Source organism: Melanaphis sacchari, unplaced genomic scaffold (genome assembly GCF_002803265.2).
Source record: "Melanaphis sacchari strain LSU unplaced genomic scaffold, SCAv2.0 Contig1_pilon_pilon, whole genome shotgun sequence".
Taxonomy (NCBI): domain Eukaryota; kingdom Metazoa; phylum Arthropoda; class Insecta; order Hemiptera; family Aphididae; genus Melanaphis; species Melanaphis sacchari.
The window spans coordinates 6,594,883-6,618,177 of NW_020270976.1; the positions used below are offsets into that span (position 1 = coordinate 6,594,883).

Below are 23,295 nucleotides of genomic sequence, written 5' to 3' on the forward strand. Positions count from 1 at the left end.
AAGTATATATAATATACAGCATATAGACATACAGTAGATGTCATACTAAACTATTATAAAATTACGGTAGATAAAATATTTACGGTAGATAGCATATTGGACGAGTATTGTTATTTTTAGAATTAGTCTAAATATTAAATTATATTTTGTAATTATTACTTCATTATTATTGTATGACGTAAAGTAAAAATTCAAAAAATTTTATAGTGTATAGTTAACAACTTGATTTGTTTTTATTATTTATCTATTTGTTTGTATCTATTATATATCAATATTTTTAATGTACACAATTTAATAAATTTTTATAAAAGGTATACTCTTTATTCCTATTACAAGCTTAGCTTAAAAAGGATTGATAATCATAAAATATTATATAAGTTAATGTATCTATATTGTTATATTATAATGGAAAAAAAAATTATTAGTATCCTTAAAAAGGATTAAATATTGTCGATAAGCAAATCTACTTCCTCAAATAATCGGTATTTATTTTTTATAAAAAAAACCTTCCGTCGATATTTATACTTATTACTTTAATAGTTAACAATAAAATCAAGACATTAATATTGTAATGAACAAATATATATCATTTTTTTTTTGTGTGATAGTAATAAGACTATTTTTGTTTTTATCCAATGGGTTGTAACATTGCCAAAATCTTTAATTAAATGCATGTACTCACTATCCAATATAACAATATATCAACTAATATTTAAATTAACTGTTCACTTGTTTCACAATCGAATAATTATTTATTTTCCTCAAAAGTTTAATAATAAAAATCTATGTAACATAAATGCTCATTTTTATTTCGTTTATGGATATTTTTATTTTTAAATAAAACTAATATTTTTTAAACAAATTTAAAATAAGCTTAAATGTCTAATATACAAATTAAATCCATTTTAGTTTATATGTTTTTTGGAAGTATAAATCCACTGAAATATCTGGAAATGAATTTATATTTTTTCAATGATATTATACAACTCACTATTATTATATTAGGCTTATAAACAGGTAATATATGTTTATATAACCACGATGAAAAATATTAATTCCCAGGAATAATCCCTTGCTATTATGTCTGTTATTAAATAATAATAATAATAATACTTATTATTATTATTATTAGTAGTAGTAGTAGTAGTAGTAGTAATATTTTGTTTTTACCTAAAGGTTTAAAAACGGTAAAATACAAGATATAATTCATAAACGCAATGCAATAAATTATTTATAATATTATATCTATTGTTAAACATCATAAAATTCCAAAACTACCAGCATTGTTCTTTATAACTTGTATGTAAAATAAATTTAAATTACACAGTTATAATATTTTCAGGTAATGCGTTGGTGATAGCAGCAATTTTGTTGGAGAGGAATTTACAAAACGTGGCCAACTATCTCATTGTCTCGTTAGCGGTCGCCGATTTAATGGTAGCATGTTTGGTCATGCCCTTAGGAGCTGTTTATGAGGTATGTAGTGCATGGTTCACAAATTTAATTTATTGGTTATTTGAATAAGTTGAAATTTGAATAGAATTTTAACATTTATTTTAATATTGAGTAGGGCTAGTATAAGTATTTTATTTCACAGTTAAACTTAATCGCGATTCACAATACGAAAGCTTACCGATTACGCTTCATGATCTCTTCACATACGAATTATTCCGCTCAAGTACTTTCAGGGTTTATGGACCAATTGTTATGTTCAGTAATGTCCATGATTAATACTTAATAGTCCAAATTCGCTAAAAAATAGATGTTGATTATTTAAATTAAAAATATCAATTATTCTATTTAATAACTTTAGTTATTTCATTAAAATGAAAAATAAATAAACAATAATTAACATTAAAGTGTTATAAATATGATTTAAATATATGTATTCAAGCGTCTATAATAGTATCATCATCGTGTTACCATATATTATAAAGTATTGTAAAGTGCAACAAACTTATTAAGCTAACAAATAGCTTGCAAAAATTAAAACTTAGTTTAAAATGTATTGATATCACTCAAATAATAAATACTTGTATACATCGGTTATAATGACCTTTCATAAAAGCCCCGAAACTGTTAAAGAATAATGGCTTCAAATCAGCTATAAAAGTTTTAAATGCAAGAATATACATATTTTTTGAAAAACAAATAAATAAATATTTAACCAGTTATTCGAAGTGACCGAAATGATATACGTAAGTTTTCATTTTCAAATATTTTAAATACACATTGTATATATTATAGCAAGCTGTAGTACAGTAACTAAATCATTAAAATATAATATGTGATAATTCAATGATTATTAAATTAAATTGAACAAAAATATATTACTCATAAATAAATTTAAAACCAAAAGTACAATTGGTCAATTTTGACAATAAAACATAAGAAACACAATTATTGATATATGTATAGACTATGACGTATTAAAACGTAATTGATACAAAGATTCTAAAATATAAATTTAAATTTAATCGCAATTGTCCCATGCTCCTACAATCGAAATTATAAGCATAACCACAGCTTCTGTGACTATAGTAAAATAAAAATAGTATACTGTTGGCATCGTATAATGTAATTAACAAATTTATAAGAACCCACTTTATAAACTATTATTGACGTAATAATATTTAAAATAAACTAGAATCTCAACATTTATTATTTAAACAATGTAGACTAAAATGTGTAATAATTTACATTTAAAGTAGTGAATAGTGATAGATGTTTGAAATATATTTATATAAAAGGCTTTCTGGGAATTAAAATAATTTAATCATTTTTGTTTGCCATCAATCAGAGATCAATATAAGCAATTTCAATGTTACTTCAGATCACGAAGTCTATCTGATTGACAATTCCAGTTACGGCTGTATTAGATGAATAATATAAACCCTGAGGAGTTCGTTCTTCAGCTACCACCACCTACTGCCACAACCGAATGATCTATCAGATAAAACAGTAGACGCCTTTATTTTTATTTTTTTTTTTTATAAAATAAAAATGTATTTGAAAGATGTAATACATTGATCGTAACTCTTGTCACACGCCCGGAAATGATTATCCCCCAAGCTATATGTATTACGTATTCGAGTCAAGTACACCCGCAAACTATATCTCAAGTTCGGAAAGTTTCACAAGTCCAGGACAATGGCCTTATGCGTAGATGCATAAAAGACCGCTCATTGCTCGTATGCGTGATAAATTTCCTTCAAAGATACGTATGCTGATAAATAAATATAAATAATGTATGTATATATATGTATCATCATCATAGCATTTTTTTTTTTACATAAATAACACTTACTTTCTACTTTTTCTCTTTAAATTTTATTTAGACATTTATTTGAAAAGTTTCAACTATAAGTTTAACAGAGCTTTTATATTTTTCTCATGCAGTGTATTTTTAAAGTTATATTTTGGAGGATATACCCCCCTTAAAAATTAACGAATTTGAAATTTAAATATTTTCTCTCAAAAAATGATTTTACTGAATCCTAAACCACAATTTTTTATTTATTTATATATTATTTACTGTAAACTAATGTATGAATTTATTACACTTTAAACAAACATATTTATGAAAGTACCTGCTGAAAATTTAACTTATATGAACTTTTTATTATTACACACTCATAAAATATAATTGTACTAACTGTTCAGAATATGAAAAATATTTCATGTAATACAAAGTATTAGAGATTGAGTAGACAAAAAAATGTTTTGAAAGTATTAAATAAAACTTAGTCATTAAAAATCATAAGTATATCTTATAAATAGTAATAAATAATTTTTTTTTATTATTATTTATTTGTATGCAGTAAAAATTTAAATGTGACTTAAACAATTTTTACTCAAATCCTGCAAAAAAAAAAAAAAAATTATTTTATATAATAATACACAATATATGTATACTATATAGCAAAAATGGCCAATTTGCGGCTCGCGTCTTGTTTATGAAATCAAAATCTACTTAATATTATTTAGAATTTTAATTTTTTTAGGTATTAGATTATAAAAAAATATCAAATTATGTAAAATGTGTCAATAAATATGAGTATTTTGGCTTTTGATATTATTGCATTTTTCTATGTGACTCGCGAAGCTATTCATGTTGGTCACCCCTGATATATAGTTTATAATATTCAGCTTATGGAGTAAATTTTTATAGTATTAAACATGATGATTATTACAATAACCGTGATCCTATTAAAACTAAATATGTATTACTGCTAAATGTATTTCTACTTAAGAAACAAGTGCAGTTTAAAATAGTATTGTTATTTTATTGTCGTCCAATTCTCTGATGAGATATAGTAATGGTGCATGGTCTGTGGTACTCTGAAATCCCGTCAAAATCAGTCCATTGTTTCTAATAAACGAGTGTAAATAATCAAACTATTTATGTCGATGTCATTAATTGTTTAAAATATAAGAAGGTATGTGTAAGCAGGGATATATTATTTTAATATGCGTTCAGTCTATATAAATATATCTTAAAAATAACTCATGAAAAATAAACTATAACTAATAGTAATTATACATTATATTTTATGAATATATAATCAATTTATTTAATACCAATTGTACTTAGAATCTAAAAAGGGCGAACAATTTTAAGTACAGACTATTTTTAAAAAAAAAATTTAACTATTAATATATTAAAAAACTACTCACACACACACACACACACACACATTACATGTAAAACATTAATACATTTTTAGAGTAACGCATGAATCGGATTTTAATTATTACGAATAAAAAGCAAAAAGAAAATTTTATAATATATATTAATTTAAAAGATTATAAAATAAACCTAAATTGTATACCTATAAAATATAACCACAACAATATTTAAAAATGCAAGCGTTTTATTTTCTTAAATTATCTTCTTATTTCTTATTGTGGATTAACAAGTAAAACTTTTTTTTTATAAATATTGTATTATATTATATTATATACAATATATATATATATATATATATATATATATTGGGAGGATGTTTGGAAAGTTATTATTCTTAAAGAATGAAAATTGCAGTGTAAAAAGCTATCTGTTTAAGAAATTGTGAATTGTGTTGTGACTTCGCTCGTTTCAACGTAAACTTCTTAAAGAGTTTTTGATTAATGTTATATATACACAAATAAAAATATAAATATTTTTATTTTTTTTTTAAATAAATAATAAGATATACTTTATTTGAACACGGGTGTATTATAATTCAAAAAATAAAAACAATACAATCACAAAACAAAATTGATAATATTTTCTAAGGAATTTTTTTTTGTGAATAATGATTACTAATTAGTGCAACGAAATATAGTAGTTTAAACTTTTTAAACCATTACAGCTAATCACAATTATTACATTGTGTTCAATCTACAATAAGCATTCCATTCTATGCTAGTATCAAAAACTTTAAACTGTTATATAGATGGTCTGTTTAAAAATTAGTTAGTAACGCTAAATATTTCATAAAATTTAAGTTGACCCAAACTACAGATAAAATGTGAAAGTTCATTAAAGTTTCGCTTTATTTAACGGTAAATGTCATTACAGTCATAATTCAAAACGCGATTTTAAAACGAAACCTTTTAAATGAAATAAAACAAAGAGTTAGAGAAACGCATTTTGTTATTTTGTTTTCAAATGAACTATAACACAATATATTATAATGTCACTAATATCGTATAATTATGCGACGCCAGAGCGATAAGTAGGCCTTTGCGTAGCCGAGCTCAATGCTGCGCCGCAATTTCGACGGCGTACACTGCCCAAAGCGGCCCCGGCGCGCGAAAATCGGATAGACTATAATATCATTATAATATAAGGACCGTCGGTGAGATCGCCGAAGAGGATCCATACCGCTGTCGTCCGTCGATGTTCACGGAAACAGCAATAATAACACGGTTTGCGAAACTTCTCTCCGCGCGCCACGTCGAAACTTCTTCAACCGACCGAGTCCGTCAAGTGCCAAGGATTTACCGCGTTTTCCACGCCGAGCCAACCCGATGGAAAGTATAACGTTCGGCTGCGCATAATACGCATCCCTCGGAGGGAGATGCCAGACACGCCGAAGTTCGTCGGTGATAAAACCGCATTAATCAAGCTGATAGTAACAACAAAGCGACCAACTTTCGTAAACGCTTACTGTTTTCGCGGTGGCGGAGGGTTGCGGCGTAAGTATAATAATAGTATGGTTGCCGTGGCGCAGGAGGTGGTGGTGGCGTCGGAGGCTGTGGTGCCGGAGGTGGCGTCGGAGACGTACGTATTGTATACGTGTGTCTCCGCGCGGACTTTTCAAAAATCGTTTTACAGCCGCGTTACATCGCGACTCTCGCGCTATATACACGCCGACTCACGTCAACTCTTCGGCCTCGTATTCGCGCATAACGATTTAATTAACAAAACGAACCACCGAAACGGTTGACCCGCTCCGTGTCGCTCACATGGGGCGAGGTCATAAACAAATACGTCTCGGCGACGACTACCCATCACGTCGAGGGTTCTGTCGACGTCCCGCTCGTATATCTCGACCGACCGCCGCAGCGATGACGTCGTCGTACCTACATACATTTTAGAATTATAATTATTATCACCGTTGTTTACACAGTTGTAGGTAGAAGTTTGTTAAAATATTTCAAGTCCCGTGATTGTGTGTGTGTGTGTGTGTGTGTGTGTGTGTGTGTCTGCGGTTGGGGGAGGATATGTTTTCCGAATTCTTTAACTCCCACATTAAAGCCCGTTTACACGTGTGATACAAAATTATTAATAGCGATTCGTCTTACAGTATGCACTCGTAAATGTCCGACACGCCTACGCGTACATCACTCGGGGCACGGGTCGTCCAGAAATTACGAAAAACTATGATACAACGTCGCATTTATCGCAATATTGCGATTAATAGTATATATTATCATATTATACGTTTCAAAGAAGACATTTCGTTTTACCGTAAGGTATATGCGAGTTAAAAAAAAAAAAAATAACTAGTAAAATTAATGGCTTTGCTTATTATTTATGTAATATGTCTGCGGATATGGGATTAAAAAAAAAATATAAATACATAATTATCGTACTTCTCGGTGGGAACTAAGACCACTTAAGCCACGTATTGTACTTTGAGTCCCATAAGGCCGTGAGGATCACACGAGCGTGTACGCTCTTGAGAGATTCGTGTCGGGGAGAATATGATGACGACGATGATGACGATGATGATGATGATGATGATGATGATGATGGAGGAGGAAGAGGATGAGGAGAAGACGAAAAACAAGAGAACACGACTACGAGAGAAGAGAAAAAAAACACCGTGCCGAAAGAAATCAGACGACAGTACGCGAGCGATCGTAACGAGACAAAATTAAATTACCATTGCGTGGCTGTCATTCAACACATGCGAACACGCAGGATAATCGAATACAAAAGCCAGTAGCCACGGCGATGCGGTTTTAAAAAAAATTATATTTCTTCGTAAAATCAATATTTTATTTTTATTATAATATATATATATATATATATATATATTTATAGTAAGCTTAATTATGTTTTACATAACCCGATTTGATATTTTTCCGGAAATCGATTTAGTCGTATAACGAAATCATCGTCTAACGCAGAAACAAAAAAAAAAAAATCAACAAAATAAAATTATTTTTCACCTGTAGCAGATTGCTAATCTGAGACTAAACAATAAATATCGGTTGTTTTTATTTACGATATTATCACGGAATTTCCCATTACACCCGAAATCACTATTCAACAGTATTCTTTTCTTTTCTTTCGCCTTTTTATACTCTAGACGACTTATTAAACTCAGGTAGGTGGATTATTTACGCTGAACGTTAAAATTTCCTTTTTCTTTTGGCCTGAAAGCTATTCCTTTTGATTTAACCCTGCGGGCTGAATCATGGTGATCACAAGTGTTGCCAAACCAACGAGTAAAATGTATCTTTAACATTATTCATATCCTTGGCAGTTCATGTAAAATTAGAACCCTTTGGGTCCAATATCTATCAAAATATTTAGTTTTAGTAGTTACAATTTTACATACGACATTATTTACAGTTTATCTTAAAGTTAAAAACAATAATAATCATTTTCATTATAAATTAATTTTAACACATCATAAAAACTGTGGTAATATTTTAAAATTTAAATTATATAACGCGTATACGTTGCAACTTGCAAAATAAGAATAGATAGTAGTTATTTTAAAATAACAAAGACCAACCACGTTACATATTTTAAAACACAGCACGCTTACTTATACGTGCTTTTAATCTACATTATTTAGTATCTTCCTGAGTCATCTTAAAAATGAGTAATGACTTAAGCACTTACCAAAATAATAATAAAAAAATTATAATAAGAAAATTATAAAATAATAATATATTCAGTAATAGTTTTATTTTATTTTTTAAGCAGAAAGTATAAATGAATATTCATGCTTAAACATAAAATTATAGTAATTATTTCAATCTAAGTAACCTAGGCTATAATATTATTGTTATTATACTTACTAAATAGTTCAACAGTAAATATTTGAATAAAAAAGTTAAATTAAATAATATATTTTTGATATTTTCTTTATTGTAATTTACGATTCATATAATTATATATAAATGCATGTATTGTATTAATATAAAAACTATTTTAACTCAATAAATAAAAAATGTTTATCATTAACTATATATTTTATTCGTGTATAAAATTATAAAGAGTCAAGGATAATTTTTTTTAATATGAGTAAATTATTATATCGCTATATTTATCTTCATCAATTTGACTATACCTATTAAATGAAGCCATAACTATCATTTATTATACATACCTATACAATTAATGGTCATTGAAGTTTGTCATCATTTTCGATAAAATAATTTAAACTATTCCGTATTTTGGTTGTCATACATTCATATAATCTTTATTATGTTAAAGTTAATATTACATGAAAAGTAACGTGGAATTTTTTAAAAATTGTTATTTTGTGTAAGTTTGATTAATCACATTACATGTATATGCCGAGTAAGCACAAAATACGTTCCTATAGTGTTGTGAATAAAATACGAATAATTTTTTTAATATTTTTTTTTTTTGCGTGTTTCAGCATATTTTATAATTTTATAACTTTTTAAATATTATATAATACATTTTGATAGAAAAATAAATCAAACTATTGATTGGAACTACGTGAAACAATATCACAATCAATAATTCACTATATAATTTTTACTTTAAAAACTATTGATGTTTACTATATTTCTTACCTTCAAATCTTAAATTACGTTAGCCATTAATTGTAAAAGTAAAAGGTAAACAATTCAACACTTTATAGTTACCTACTTAAAGTTTTTAAATTTTAAACTTTCTAAATTAAAAGACCTAAACAAAAACTTTACAAGTTTGAAAGATTATCGTTTACGGGGCTTTATATTTAGATTCGGAAAAATATGGATTATTACAAAAGTACAGACAGATATATATATCCTTATTTTTTTTAGATTCTATTAAAAAATATATATATTTCTATATAAATAAGCTTATTTCAGTATGTTTCATTTATAATTGCATATTTCATAACTTTTTCGTGCATATAAACCCATTTGGTAGATTAACAATAACTATAGATAAAAACGTAATAATTTTCCACTATGAAAGTGTAATATATTCTTATTATTTTAAGATAACTATATTAAATAATATTTTGTTTCTATAATAACATCAAAACTGGTAAATAATATAGGCTTAATCAAATATATGCAAATATCAATTCGAAATCGTATAAACTTATTATACCTCTTAAACTAATGTGTCTATCAGAATATAGACGTGAGTTTAATTATAACAACTCGCTTTAAATTCAATTGTAATTTTGGTTGCTACAAGTTTTCAGATTATTAAATTTAATGGAATATTCAACTTTAACAAGCATTTATATAAAGTTATTGCCATAGTTTAATTTAAATAATCGTATAACTTTATCTTATGATATATTAACTATAAATTTAAAATGATTCTACATAATGATATGCCTATACTTACATTACTGTAACTTATTGTATACGATATCAAATATTATGTTTTTTGACTTATATTTATTTTGACGTAACATTGAGACTCGTATCCAATGTCTAATAAACTTTTTAACTTTCTACATTAACTAATTCTTTAATCCACAAAGCGAAACATAAATAAGTAGCTTAAATATAAAAGTTTACAAACACTTAAAGTTTCAACAGCATTTGGTTAACAGTCTACTGAACGAACGCCCACAACGTGCGATAAACTTAGTAAAATCTTCCGCCTGACAACGATATGATTAATCGCTCTTTTGCTTTTTTCTTCTTTTAGAAATTGTAAGATGATTAAGTGATATTTTGAAATTTATTTGAACACTATATGTTTTATTTCAAAATTAAATAGCTTACTGTATTAGTTAAATATAAGTTCGATGTAAACATTCAATCATCAATCGCCTTACCTTATATTTTTCACGCGATTAACTTCTCATATTCATGTTTTACGATATCTTTAACAGATTTTATCAATTGAGGTTTAATAACGTTTAGTTTTTTTTTTTTTTTTTTTTTATTATTATTATTATTATTATTCACTTTCATAAGTTTTAATAGTATTAATTTTAGAAGTTTGACTAATTTCTTACTTCTAAGTCAATTTCAATTTCATGCCACGTTAATCACACAGCCCTTAACCAGTAGGTTGCAATTCACTACGCCAACAAAGTTTACCGTCCACTCTCTCCAATTCTACATATTTCAAAGAATTCACATAGTATCTGATTTACAGTTTTCTCGTTTGTGTGATTATCATTGCATGAAATGAAAATAGACTTGGAAGGAAGAAATTACTTTTATTTACTGATGTAACAAATTATGTATGTCTTTGAATGTATTTTTAATATGTGCATATATTTAGATACAAAGTGAAGACTTCCAGGAATTATGGATTTGATGACTTTATACAATATTTAATATATTAGAGAATAATAATATGGTTCAGAATACAATAATACTAAATATCATAAAATTAATAATTCTTATTTTAAAACGTTGAAGAAAAGAGTATTGAAAAAAATTCTATTTAAATGATAATTTTATTAAAATCGTCTTACTGTCAGTGCAGTTAATATGCTTTAGTTTTATATTATTCTTTAATTAGACGCATTATCATGGATATTGACCATGTGTCGCCGTTGACCGGAAGAGTATATCGTTATCCCAAATGAAAAAAAAAAAAAAGTTAAACAACGTTAGGTTGCAACAAACACACAGCTACGTTGTCGGTTTAGAGCTGTTTTAAAATCCATCTCCTTAATGAAACATCGAATACATTACTATTCTCTACCCATTTCTATCCATCCACAGTTCAATTTATTCACTGGCCCTGTACAGTTCCGAATCAGCTGGCACCTGAAATACTATCCAACGACCACTTAAATAGATCTTGGCTGTCCACTGCAACTAATATACAACTACGTAATGGTAGTATGTACAACTTTTTTAGGTCACTTATAGTAAAATGAAAATAAAAATTTACTTTTACGTGTTTGTTCTTGAATCTGCTTGAAACTGTATTTATTTTATGAATAAAACCTAACTAAGGAAACAAAATATGTACATTGCAATATTATTCATATTTCTTGAAAGTTTTTATTTTTATTTTAAACTGTGTTTTTAACTAGATTCAGCAATATAAATAAATATACATTTTACATTTAATTATATTTAAATATAAGTACTTATACCTACATTATATGAATTATAATTAGTATGAATTTAATACATGTATTAAGGGTGTTATCAGATTTTTATTGTATCAATCGCAAACAAGTAGTATTTTTATCTCAAGCTGAATCATGAATTAGTAATGTTTAGCATTTTGGCAACCATTAGATTTGCTAGCTTAAAATATTTAAATTAGAATTGTTTTTTTTTATTCCAATCTAACTTAAAATAGTATATAATCATATTAATAAAAATACTATTTAGATTTGTTTGGTATACTAAACGATAAAATATAAAACTTTACATAAATAAAGTTTTATTTTATCTAAACGTAAAAAGATATCATATTTGTTTATTTAAAATAAACAATAATAATAAAAAACAAAATCTCATCAGTCTCTCATACATAATATATAAACCATATGCAACAAAAAAACCAAATACACAAAGGATTGCCAAATTTACAAGAGTTTTTATTTTTAATTTTATCATAATACTTTTTTTGTTGTTTGATAATTTTTAACATAAAATAATTTACCTAATAGATAATAACACAAACAAGTTTTAATAAATCAATAAAATATATCCATTCGTGTATAACCGTTACATACTTTTAAACACAACTGAAAAAGAGATAATTCATAGAATTTTTTTATATTAGGTAAATTAATATATATTTTTATATATTTATTACTTTTTAAAAACAATATAAAATAAATAAATATAATTAAAGGAATATTATTTATTATTTTTTTTAATTGCTCGACAAAAAATAAAATTATTAAGTATGAACAACTCAATAACTTTTTTTTTAACTATGGAGTCTAAAATTCATAATCCATAAAACTACAATACAAATTTTAAGTTAGGTTAATTAATTTTCTATTTTGTAGACTCGTTTTTATGTGTCACGAGATATAACCAAGAGATTAATTACTATGCTCTTCTTTTCAACATTTTTTACAATAATATACTATATATTTTTCAGTCTTATTTTTACTATTAGAATAAAAGATTGACACTTCACAATCAAACAATAGTGTTTATGATAAAAAAAAAAAAAATAAAAAAAAAAAAATTCTCTGAAAGGGCCATTCAAAATTGTGTATAAGTATATTTCAACCAACAATCTCGACAACTATCATAAGATATTAATAGTTTTAAATAGATTTATGATATAATATTATTAAATTTAGGTATTTACATAATCTTAAAATTGACATAAATTTTACATCATTAATCAATTAAGATAAATCGCGAACCAATCAATAAAATATTATAATAAGTAAACATTAAATTGTTTAATTTGTTATTTTATTTCATTATCTACCTAATCTATCATAATTATTTTCTATTTCAATAATTGAACGTCAAATAATATAATATTTGAATATTATATAAAAATATAATACAATATTTAAGAAAATACACGTGAAAATTAGTAAATAAATTTTAAAAACCATTAAAATCTACTTAATTTAATTAACAAAAAACAATTGTATATTATATATTAAAATAAAACTTGTTTATTTTAATATTTATTGAATATGATACTGTATTTTGATAAGTATAAAATATTCTATTATTTTTTCCGTTAGTTTTTCAATTTACATTTTATAAATATTTCATAAATCGGGTTTCTATAAAAAATAAACTATCAATTCCGATATCTTATCCCCACATAAATATAAAATGTAAAATTTAATTGGCTGAATAAAATAAATTAATAGACTATTTTTTGATTTTAATTGGTTGTTGACCAAGTTGATAAAAAAAAATTGTATTTAAAAAATATTTAAATGAAATCAATTTGAATTAATAATAATATGGTAGTATAGTATCTACTTAATCATAGTAATAAATTTACTATAATATAGACAAAAAAAATAATGATACTTAACAACTGTAAATATATCTTCTGCAGCTATATTCTTAAATACTATTTTTTTTAAATACAATTGAATATAATTTGGCCTACACCTCTATTTAAAACAGTCGAAGATAATTTAGTACAAAATATCCAGAAAAATTGGCATACGATATAAACGATGAACATAGTATATCTTTTAAATACAATATACGTTTCCATTATTATTGGTTGAATAAAAAAAAAAAAACTGAACAGTCCATTAATTTTTTTATGCTAAGTATACTTAATATAATACTATAATATACTGTGGTACCTATACAGACAGATATTATTATTGAGATAATGAACACTGCGTTGTTGAAAGTTATGCTTCGGTAGCAAAAATAAAATTAATTGAACTGAATAAAAAAGATCCAGTGACTCAGAAGATAATTTTTTAATATAAATAATAATTATTAATACCCCGCGATTTTACGGTGTTTGCTGACGGGTCGTGGGAGTGTGGTAAACGACGCACGCAAGATGGGAAGGATGCGTTATACTAAAACCACCAGCCTGCACAGGTCTGGCGATTTTAACACCAGTTTTTAACGAAATTATTCGTATCAGCGAACCCGAACATTCGTCTGTTTTTGTATCCAAAGTTATTATCATCCTACCATGTACACACATAATAATAATGTGTGCACGAATTAAATTAACGTTTTGCTTTTAATCGTTTTTTGTACACCACCATGTAGCATCCATATTATAATCAACGATCAGCAGCGTACAAAACCTTTGATCCTTGTCCTACACCACTTTTGCAGTGATGCAGCTTCGACAAAGTGATACCCTGCCCCCGCAATATATCAAGGCACGTAAATCATCATTCAAAATTACACTGTCGAACATGACCCAGAAACACTTTCCCGCCTCCGTTGTACATTACACCCTTGATTTTTCATTGCCCTGCTATTGTTGCGTAGTTTGCCCTTCTAACGCGCCTACTTAAGTGCCATTCGAGTTCAATGATCCATGATCCGTTGTATCAATTAACCGCAGTTAAACAATTCTACGAGTGTCCTTTAGAGGACATTTATCATGACCTCTGAGCACTAATGATATTTCTGTACAATTTACTCTTTGGTGGGTGCATACAATTGCAGCCGTTAAAGAACAGCAAGTATTTTAAATTTATGTGCCACATATTTGGTTTCCGTTAAATCATATGATAACAAACAAATTAATCGTTTGCCTAAATGCAAATGAAAAAAAAATACGTATAATCGCAATGCTTCATGTAGCTTTGCTCACATCATACAACATCAGAACCTACAGCATTCGCAATATTGTATTACAATTAAAATATTTAATACTGTAAACTTTAAATAGCGTTTATTAGAAATCTATAAATTGCATCGCCAGGTAGTAAAAGTCCTTGAATGTTATATATATTTATATGTTTTTATGTACATAGATATCTAGTTCGGGTAAATATATGATATAATTAAGTATACGAATATAGAACATAGGTAAAGACAACTTACCTAGATAGAGATACTAACTTTACCTGATAGGTCGGTGAAAATTGTTAATCTACTTTAAGTTAACTGTTACTGTATATTTTTTTTTTTATTTCAAAAATATGTTAAAACCCTTAAAAAAAATAAAAACTAGTACCATTAAATAAAATTGTTATTTGAAAAAAAAAAAAATTAAACAGTGAATATTTTTTTAGATACTGTCGTAAATATAATGTTATTAATTTATTACTGACCATTAACTGACTAGACAAACACACTGCACATTTTTGATCTAATACTTGTGGCACGAACAGGGATAATTACGTCACAAAACAGTCGTGGTGTATTAATAGGTCAAAGGTTTCATCGGGAAATATATTTTGAATAGTAAACATGTAAAGTCTAATGAATCTCCGACGGTGAATTCACGAGATTCATAAGCTGGAATTTTCGTAGTTATTGGTGAGTTGTTATCGCGGGTCGCTGGAAACAATATTAATCTGTGTTGAAATAATTTATAATATGGACCGCAAGTATTATAGAAACGTACCGAGCACCTGTTAATATACTATTATATTATAATATTATTGTGCATACAAATTCATGAAGCGTCGTATTCATTTTCCGACGCGAATTTTCGTTATGACGTCAACACGTTATATCGCGTTATTTGCACGGGCAAAACGCCATCGTATGTATGGTTTAACTGATGCATCACGCAAAGTCGGAGCAATAATCGCAAATTAGCGTATTCTCAAACAAAACCGGAATCTTAGCAAACCGTTTAATTATTTATCGTGGTTGACAATAGGTTACGGTGAGAACTTCACAGCGGAGTTACAGGTTTTGTATGTATACACACGTAGATATATAAATACTCATGACTCACGAGCATCGCAACGTTTAATTGCAATCCAAACAAATAGCGCCACATTAATCACTATATAAGACTCGGCGCACAGTCGCGGTGTGTATCTCATACGGCAACCAAAAATCGTTTAATCAATCGATTTTAAATTTTTAACCATTTAAAAATCAAAATACCTCTCTGAAAAATGTAACCGCGGCAGAAGTAACACTGCACGATTACAAAAACGAGCTATTATTCTACCTATTATCCTTTCAAATATTAAACGTGATATTGAAACTTTCTTACTCCCAAATTCTCTGAAAGTTCTCTAATATTATATTAAGCCCAAAGTCAAACAAACTCCTTGAATCCTTAACTTCTTATAAACTGATGAGCGTATTATCTTTTTTCTCCAAATTATTAGGGACACGCGTGAGCTTCAACGTAATTTCACCATAATCTATGCAAATAATATTTCACCTAGTTACCAGTTTGGTTTTCCCACAAATCGTTCAACTATTCAACTAAATCCCTAAAGAACTATTTTTATCTTTTGTCTCTTTATAACTATAATATTTTGACACCTTATTTTCTGTAAGCTATATTTTGTATCTTATTTTATTTGATTTACGTTAACGTTTCAAAACAAGAAGCAAGTAATATTAAAAAAAAAAAATTGTATTGGTTATAATTTATAAGTATTTTAGATTTTAAAATAAGTAAAAATGTATTAGTTTTACAACCATATTTTCGTTAAAATATAATGGATATTGTTGAAAACATATAACTTGTTTTATTATTACTTTAGGAAAAACCTTTGAATACCATCTTCAAAAATCAATTATTAATTTTCACTTTGCGAATAGCATTTTAGAATTTTCTCCCCATTTTCTCTTAGCTTAACATTAACCGTACAATAAGGTATTGTTAAAAAAAATTTAATTAGTGCCTACTCAAAATGTTTTTTTGAACATGATAACCAATCGTTTATTTAAAATTTAATATTACAACACATCAATATACTATCTGCACCGAAGGTAAACAAACTGTGACGATTTTTTAATATATATAATTATAAATTGTTCAAACTTATGATTTTATAACAATTGAATTCATATTTTATTATTATTTCAATCTTTTTAATTTAAAAAGTTTAGTGTTTGTGTGAGTCAAAGATATTTATTGTTCTCATTTATTGGTTTGATTATAACTTATAATTTTTTTTTTTTTTAATTTAGTTTATACGATTAATATTATATTACAGTAAATATCATAATTCGTTTTTATAGGGTTTTAAAGTTATATTAATAAAAATTAATTGTTCTTAAAACTTAAAAAAAAGCTCAATATCCTCTAACGAGAGTATGAGATTCAATTTTTTTACATGGTCCTATTATAAATTATAAATAAAAACAACCCTTCAAGTCCAGTGTGTATAAATAAATAATAAACACTGACTACATGTTGCCCTATTAAATTATAAAATGAAAAAATAAAATTATCTCTTATATACTTTCAGTAAAACCAAATACATTTGTTATTTTTAAAATAAAATATTCTTCAACTGAACTTGTTATGAATTCATTATAAATTATAAATATTTTGATTTTTGTCTAATAAAACTTTTTTTTCGATTAAAAAACTACAAAAACTATTCAACTATTTAGCACGGTTCTTCTCTAAGAATAATTTTGATTTCTTTTTTATTAATAAATTTGTTAATTTAATCTACTAAGTTTATAACCTAATCATATGATAAGTTTATGTGATTAATGACTATTTGGTTTTAAACACTAAATTAATACATAATAAAACATGAACTAATTCTCAAAACTTATTATATCATTCAATATCTTACTCAAACCTAATTTAAAAATAGCTAAATCTTTTTTAAATATACAAATATTATTCTTTTTCTTCTTTTTTGGTTATAATATATTTGTGCACTTTTGATGTGATCAGATGCTTCCTTTTAAATCGCTTTCCATATAACTTTAAAGTCAACGTAACCATTGATATAGTTTAAATGAAAACTATTTTACTTATACTATCGAAATTTTAATGATGAATTTTTTTATTTTTCCCAATTATTGTTTCTTAACCTAACTTGTTTTCGTATACAGAATAATATAAAATTATACTCTATTGTCCGAACCTGTATTTGAATTAATTGGAATTAAAACGCATACAAATAAATTGTATTAGTATACTGGAGACTGGAAGTATATTCAAATACTTGAAAAAAAAACATAAGATAGCACTACCGTACGGCGTACAATAGAATTAGTCACCTGAAAACGTCAATTTAAATACAATTGATAAACGAATGGTCACTTTAATGTTATGCATTAATATACTTCTCTCTCATTAAGTAATTTATATTTTAATAAATAAATTAACTTAAAAAATATATAATTTTTAAGCTCTTTTTTTTTTTTTTTTTGAACACTTAAAAAAAAAGTATAATACATAAAATGTTTGTTTATTAAAATTAAGTTTAAACTTTAAAATTTATAATTGATGTAGTTTCCTCATTGACATATCTAACAAATACTAATTTAATACATTAAATATTTTATTTATTTTATTCATGATCGTATCAACATTTTTAATTGTCAATATATTTATTCAAATTAAAACAAATAATGTAAATAATATAATTTGTTAAAAAGCCGTTAAACGTTTAAAGCAAAAAAATATAATTTATTCGTGATACAACTCGAAATTTTATATATATATAAACAAAATATTTGTTTTCTAAACATTTTAATAATTTAAAAAAATATAAATACCAATTATGTTTAATATTAATAAATAACTATCATAACTATAAATTAAAAAAAAAAACATATTTTAAATTACTGATTTTGTTTTTTAATTTACTACTACATATTTTATTTTGATTTCTATAAAAATGAATCACTAAAAGTGTATAATTTCACTTTATATTCTATGATTATTATGCAATATTGTGTAAGCAAATAGAGATAGATTGAAAAAATAAATTTTTAACCAATATGAATGTAAATTTCTTAAAAGAAACCATTTTTTCATTAAATTAATATTTACACAAATGACAATTTCACACTTATAAACATTAATAGTATCTATTTATGCATAATACATTATATTGAATTAGTGGTGTGAATTATCAGGGGTTACCCACAAATTTTTGCCACACTTCTCTAAACTTTAAATGTTTATTCGATAAACCTACACTTTATGTATTACCACAAAATTTCTCTATTCATATTTCTATCTAAATACTCATTATATTGTGTGATATAAATTATTATTTTAAGTAACAAATAAAATTGTAATGTAAAATGTAACTAATAACAAATATATTATACATATATATTAATATTAATTTTATTTAAAAGTATTTATAAATTAATATTTAATGTGTTGATATATTATTACTTATATTATTTCATTAATTCATTATTTTTTTAAAATTATTTGGTATTTCTAATATTTTGTTATAAATACTTGAAATTAAAAATGTTAAACAATAATGACTTTGTATCAATCAAAATTTTAGAAATAAAACGGTTAAAATTGCGTCTTATTTCCTATGCATAAAATACGCCCTTCTTTGGAAAAAAAGTATTAATATATTTTCCATACCTACTCGTAGAATACTGCATACACGTCATAATAACATTTATATGTCTCTGAACCGTATTATATGCAGAAAACTTTAAAAAAGTTTTATTATATAACGATAAACTCTTGAATACCGATAAATTATTCAAAAATTATACAAATTATCTGGAACAGTGCAAAGTATCTAATATTTAACAGATTATTAAGCAATTTAAAATAAAAAAACTAAATATTTTATGAATTTTTTACCACGTTGTTTGTAAATAATTCGATACGTTTACAGAATAAATAAAAATAAGTTCAGATTATTTAAATAGTAAGAATTGGTTTAATACTATTAAATATGTATATATTTATTTAAACATTTTAAGCTACAATAAAAATAAATACATTTTTCTTATTTTTTTCTCAGTGCTTTTTTTTTTTTTTAATTTTAATTAAAATATTCTTTATATTTTTATAAGTTATAACTATTGGTGTCATAAATTTATATAATATTAGAATTTATTATTTCAAATTAAAAATTATATTGTTAATAGGAATGTTTTCAATATAAACCGAATTTCTGCGGTAACTAACATGAACATTGAAACATTATGAATTATGACTAAAAATAATCGTTAAAATTATTTTATTTTATTTCAAGAATGTGTGCCAAGATACAAAACTGTATATGGTCCAGTTTTATATTTGTTTTGTTTTTAATAGGAAGTTAGCATTAAATCATAGTTATTTCATAAACAATGCTTAAAATTCAAATACCTACATAGAAATATCCTATATTACAGAAATTAATATGCATTTATTTGTATATATTTTTAAATTCCAAAGCACATAAGTATCAGGTATAAGTATTGATTTATGTCCACATTTGTTTTAATTTAACAATATCCCATAATGATCGTAAACAAAGGTTTAAAATTCTTCGCTTTATTACATTTCTGCAGTCGTTTATTCCACCCTGAACATTCCGATGTGCCAAAATCCTAAGCCTCTTACCCCCACTCAGTATTGTCTACCCATTTACACCTCATCGGTTTAGTCTAGTTGTTTTAATATAAGTCGATAAGAAGGTAAAGGAATTCTACCAACCAGCCTGAAATGGCGAAATATCATATTGAAAAGGGTATGGCAAGAATCGGATGAAAAGAAAAATCGTCGGTCTATATCCTTTATTGTGCGCGGTTTTATCGTACATGGTATCGTTAGTAATTCAATGTATTTACGACGAATTCTGACTATCGGTTTTAGGACATACGTCCTGAACATTTAAACGATAGGATAAAAATAATTAAACCAATAATGAACAAATCATATCACCAACGTCACACTAAAAAAAAAGAAGAAACACACAGCATAGGAAATTATTAACGAGCAGGTGATAATACAGGAAATAAATCAAAATTATCACTAAAAATATCTTAAGCTTTACATCATTTCATATAAAATAAAATTGATGTGAAGAGATAAACAATTTTTGAAAACACTTATCGATATTGTAGTAAAGCAAATCAACTCCTGGGAAATAGTTTAATCACTAACGATAATTCTTATTGTTTTTTTATTATCTTCTAGATTAATTATAAAGGAAACAGATATTACTTAATCAATAGCCATACAACTTTAATAATCTGATAAATACAGAATTGACTAAATATATATGTATACAATATACATACATATATTTAATTAAAATAATTTAACGATTAATTAGAAATATTTTGTGATAATTATTATTTTACATGTCTATAAATATATTTATTTTGATTATAAAACAAATAGCTAAACTTAATTATAGCCTATAGGTTATTTAAACAACTATAAAGTGCAAAATATCTACACACTTAGTTAAATTTAATATGATAAATAATTATTAGATAATCAAAATACGAATTTTACATTTTCCATTAAAGTTTGTTTGATGAACAATTTCAAATATATTATAAAGTTTTCTGTGTAGGTATTTGAGTTATACTAAAAGGTATAAAATTGTAAATGAAAAAATTATTATAATAATATATTGATTCATTTTCAATTTTCAAATAATTTTAAATAGAATTTGTAATATGTATAGTTGATTTTACTTAATTGAAATAAATATCAATGAAACCTTATTTACCTATCCATTAAAACTAAAAGTAATACAAGTGAAAAACACATTTAATAATAAAATTATTATTTTATTTATTAGTTTCTACAAACTACAATGTGTGATTGCATTGTGTTAAATTGGGTTATTATAGAATCTATTTAAAGCAAGAAATGTTTTAATTTAATAATGATGTATTTTTTATAGTATTAGTTTGTGATAGTTTTTTACTTATAAAATGTTTTCCTTACCCTTTTTCGGTTAAGATTTGAGGAATGTTCATATAGCACCTTCATAGGTCAGAAAATATCAAACTAGATAAATGTATTTTTAATAGTAGTAATTTTAGAAGTAAAACCAAACAATGGTAAAGTATAAGTTATAAATAAATTATACATTGAAATATAATAACACATTACAAATTTAACGAATTCATCCTGCAAGGTTGATAGATCAATTCTATTACCATACATTTTTTTAAGCGACAAGTGATGACTGTTAGTCAATTTATCATAACTAGTTGTATACAACATGATCTTATACTCAAATATGATAGTAAATAATATTTTAATTAAAACACTCTTTATAGGTACATCTTAACATTTATAAGATTCCATTTTAATATAACTTATATTTTATTTGTAATATTGAATTATATTACTTAATTAATGGTCACCAAACATAATTTTTAGTTATAAATAAAAAAAATGATACATTAAAATGAATCACAGTAGAATTGTTCACGTTCACGAGTGGTTAGAGTTATTTAAATACACATAAGTCATGTTCAATATATTCTCGGGTCCATTCTGTACAATTAATTTCCTTTTAAGCTAGTTAAAGCCACACCATAGACCAAGAAGGGTCTAAATTCGGTTTAGTATCCAAATGTTATACTTCTCTGCTGACCCTCCAGTACCATTGCAATAAACTCAATACCTTTTGTAAAATATCTTATATCGTGACTGATACAAAATATCTTTTTTAGGAAATTAATACTTTTAGCACTTTATTTAGTATAATTATTTTCATTGCCGTGAACAAAAACAAAAGACAAACGTTTTTTAATGATTATTGATATTTAACTAATTTAAATCGTTCCTTATTTCTAGAAGTATGTCATATAATAATTAAGTATACCTAGTTGATATTTTCATTCAAATGTTTTTGTTTGAAATATTCAAATTAATAATTTTTAAAAATTTAAAAATAAATATTTATCCTATAAAAGCAAATTATTATACACAACAAAATTTTAATTTTTACGTATTAAAAATATAAAATCGGTTTAATAAACATTTTTAAGATGTATGTACATCATATTATTACAATATTTCATTACGTTTTAATTTAAATTCACTTGTAATATTTACGGATCAAAATATAATGACTATAGTAGTGATTATTTTGTTCTAATCGTATAGTTCCAAATGTAACTATACCAATTTTTAAAAACGCAATATATTAATTATTAATATTATTATTCATGTAGTTATTCCTAAAGTTATACAACTCGATTGCATATTTTATCTAAATAAAAATATGTTTAAATAGAATATTTGAATACATTTATTTTTTGACAATTACTTACAATTGTACACGAAAGATAATCGCTTTTATT

The 23,295-nt window shown here is 25.3% G+C and overlaps 1 protein-coding gene across 2 annotated transcripts in view; it reads left to right on the forward strand.

Moving 5' to 3' along the window:
- The window catches only part of LOC112593306 (5-hydroxytryptamine receptor), a 194,144-nt gene that overhangs the window by 132,182 nt on the left and 38,667 nt on the right, over nt 1-23,295 (forward strand). For both annotated transcript variants that reach the window (XM_025337689.1, XM_025337688.1), the window contains exon 4: nt 1,343-1,476. In XM_025337689.1, coding sequence (XP_025193474.1) covers nt 1,343-1,476 — 134 coding nt within the window. The remainder of the gene's footprint in view (nt 1-1,342; nt 1,477-23,295) is intronic.